General features: G+C 46.8%; 1 protein-coding gene across 5 annotated transcripts in view; it reads right to left on the bottom strand.

Annotated features, from left to right (window-relative positions):
- Positions 1-2,597, bottom strand: part of LRRC34 (leucine rich repeat containing 34) — a 17,018-nt gene that overhangs the window by 9,702 nt on the left and 4,719 nt on the right. For all 5 annotated transcript variants that reach the window (XM_025198031.1, XM_025198030.1, XM_025198028.1 and 2 more), the window contains one exon: positions 864-947. In XM_025198031.1, coding sequence (XP_025053816.1) covers positions 864-947 — 84 coding nt within the window. The remainder of the gene's footprint in view (positions 1-863; positions 948-2,597) is intronic.

The following is a 2,597-nucleotide window of genomic DNA, read 5'->3' on the forward strand; positions in this document are numbered from 1 at the left end:
ATAAGAACTTTAATGCCATGTACTTTTTACTCTAAGTGCAGAATTATCGGTACTCCCCTAACAAAATCCACTGGGTTGTCCATGGATGGTCTCCTGATTACCTGATGAAGGATGTTAGGGAATCAATTAGTTAACTGGTCAGTAATAAACTGATATTTGTCAAGCAGCAGTCCAGAGGCAAACTGTTCCAGAACTGATTTAAGTCAATTAACTGATCCTTATCTCTCACAGCATCTGTTATTTCACACATTTTTGCCAACATTTAACATTTTTTAATTGAGAAAACTAGAATCTACAGTTCACTCATAGACCCTTTATGACATGATTAGACACAGGCCCATAGGATTACTCATTTGCAGATAGTTAAAATCTTTGCAGGATGGGGATCTTTGATGCCAAATTAAGTCTGATCCCAGGTCCCGTGAAAAAAAAAAACTTCTTGTCGACTTCCTTGGCCACTTCAGCATCAGCAAGATCAAGCCTATTTACAGAGCACAATAGTTTGGGGTTTTTTCATTCCTCAGTGCCCCTGTAATCACTCAGAATGGAGAGGTGGTAAGCCATGGTAGTCTGAAATCAGGCAGAAAGTAGGGCAGTGTGGCACCTTAAAGAATAACTGATTCAGAGAGGCATAAGCTTCTGTAGGCAACAGCCTGCTTCATTAGCCTCTCCAAAGCAGTGATGTACCCTCACTTCAGGGATTTGGTATGTGCAGACCTGAAGTGAACAGGACATGCTTCTCAACAACAATCCCAGGCTTCTCCCAGTGAAGTACCATAGACATGCCCTTAGTATTGTCTAGCAGAAAATACAATACCAAGCCAGATGCTGTTGCAAAGCTGCTGCCTTCACAGAGTACTTACATGTAGTGCCTTGGCTATCAGCTCTGCTCCACTGGTACCAATCTCATTAAACATTAGATTGAGATAGCGCAGGGATGAATTTTCCTAGAAGCAACCAACAAGAAAAAAAAATGAACACAAAAATGCATTTTGCACACCTTTTCTCATGAGGTGTGCACAGCCTGGTCTGGTAGGAGTCCCCTGCAAATGCTAACAGGCCCTGTAGAGCAGCGGCAAAATGCCTAGTTTTTGGTTCCTGACTTACACTTAGGTGTGAGTTAGGCACCAATCTGCTCAGCACTGTGAAGATTAGAAGTTCTGGGCATGCATAAAAGCAGATCTTTAGGTGTCTAGTGAACTTTACTAGCAAGAACTTAGGTGCCTAGGAACCACCAGGGTTAAGCAGAAATGGAGCAAGGCTCTGAGGATCAGTGTTCTGCACTTGGGAACTTAGAGTGGCAGTTAAACAACACTTAGGCACCTAACTTTTTGTGGCTCTAGATATAGTTGCTTAATTCAGGGCCATGAATTCCACTAGATGGCAAGATGCTGCACTACTCAGCACTGCAATGCCCATGTCCTTTTGCAGACCTAATTCTAAGGCTACAAACTGTCTTTGTCCATTTCTATTAGCCTTTCCTCATGATGCACGATATGCTACCAAAACATTGTACAAGTGCCCTTTTTGCAATCTGTACTTTATATACCACAGAGACAACAGCAACAATTCTAGGGTGAATACAACCTTGTATCCTAGTTTGAATAATCTGAATATGAACAAACAAGGACTTTTGACAAAACACTGCATTCTGTTGGTGATTCACTGCTTGTAAGTGTTACCATAGTCCAGGGGTGGGTAATTCTTTAGGCTGGAGGGCCACTTAATGAGTTTTGGGGAACTGTTGAGGTCTGGGGGAAAGGTAAAGAGGGGAAGGTAAGGAGATGCCAATCGATTGTATCCAGCCCACTGGCTGCTGCTGGGAGCCTGAGGAGGGAGGGCTGTGCCCCATGCAGCTCCACTCAGCTGCAGCCAGGACCAGGCTGGGTAGTGCAGACTCCTCCACCCTCCCCACATCCATTCCCCACCCCGCCTGGTTTCCTGTTGACACTGCGTAGTCCTGGCACTGTGGCTGCCAGCAGATGGGCCTACACAGGATGGGGTACAATGCAACGTGCCAAGTAGCCATCCTGCACACCTGCCTGCTGCAATGAGCTGCTGCCACTGTGCCACACCAGGAAATTCAGGCACAGCTGCCCCAGGCCGAGCCCCCACTGCAGTCAGCATGGACTCATCTCCTAGTGGCACTGTGACAGCAGTGACTTATTATGGTGGGCTGGGGGGGGTGGCTACTTGGCACGCTGCATCATGCATCAAGAAGGGGAGGAAGGAGGACCCAGGCAACTATAGGCCAGTCAGTCTCACCTCCATCCTTGGCAAAGTCTTTGAAAAAATTATCAAGGCTCACATTTGCGAGAGCCCGGCAGGACAAATTATGCTGAGGGGAAACCAGCACGGGATCGTAGCAGGCAGATCGTGCCTGACCAATCTAGTCTCTTTTTATGACCAGGTTACGAAACACCTGGACACAGGAGGAGGGGTGGATGTCGTATACTTAGACTTCAGGAAGGCCTTCGATACGGTATCCCACCCCATACTGGTGAACAAGTTAAGAGGCTGTGACTTGGATGACTACACAGTCCGGTGGGTGGCGAATTGGCTAGAGGGTCGCACCCAGAGAGTCATGGTGGATGGGT

The sequence above is a fragment of the Alligator sinensis genome, unplaced genomic scaffold (assembly GCF_000455745.1).
Source record: "Alligator sinensis unplaced genomic scaffold, ASM45574v1 scaffold787_1, whole genome shotgun sequence".
Classification (NCBI taxonomy): Eukaryota; Metazoa; Chordata; order Crocodylia; family Alligatoridae; genus Alligator; species Alligator sinensis.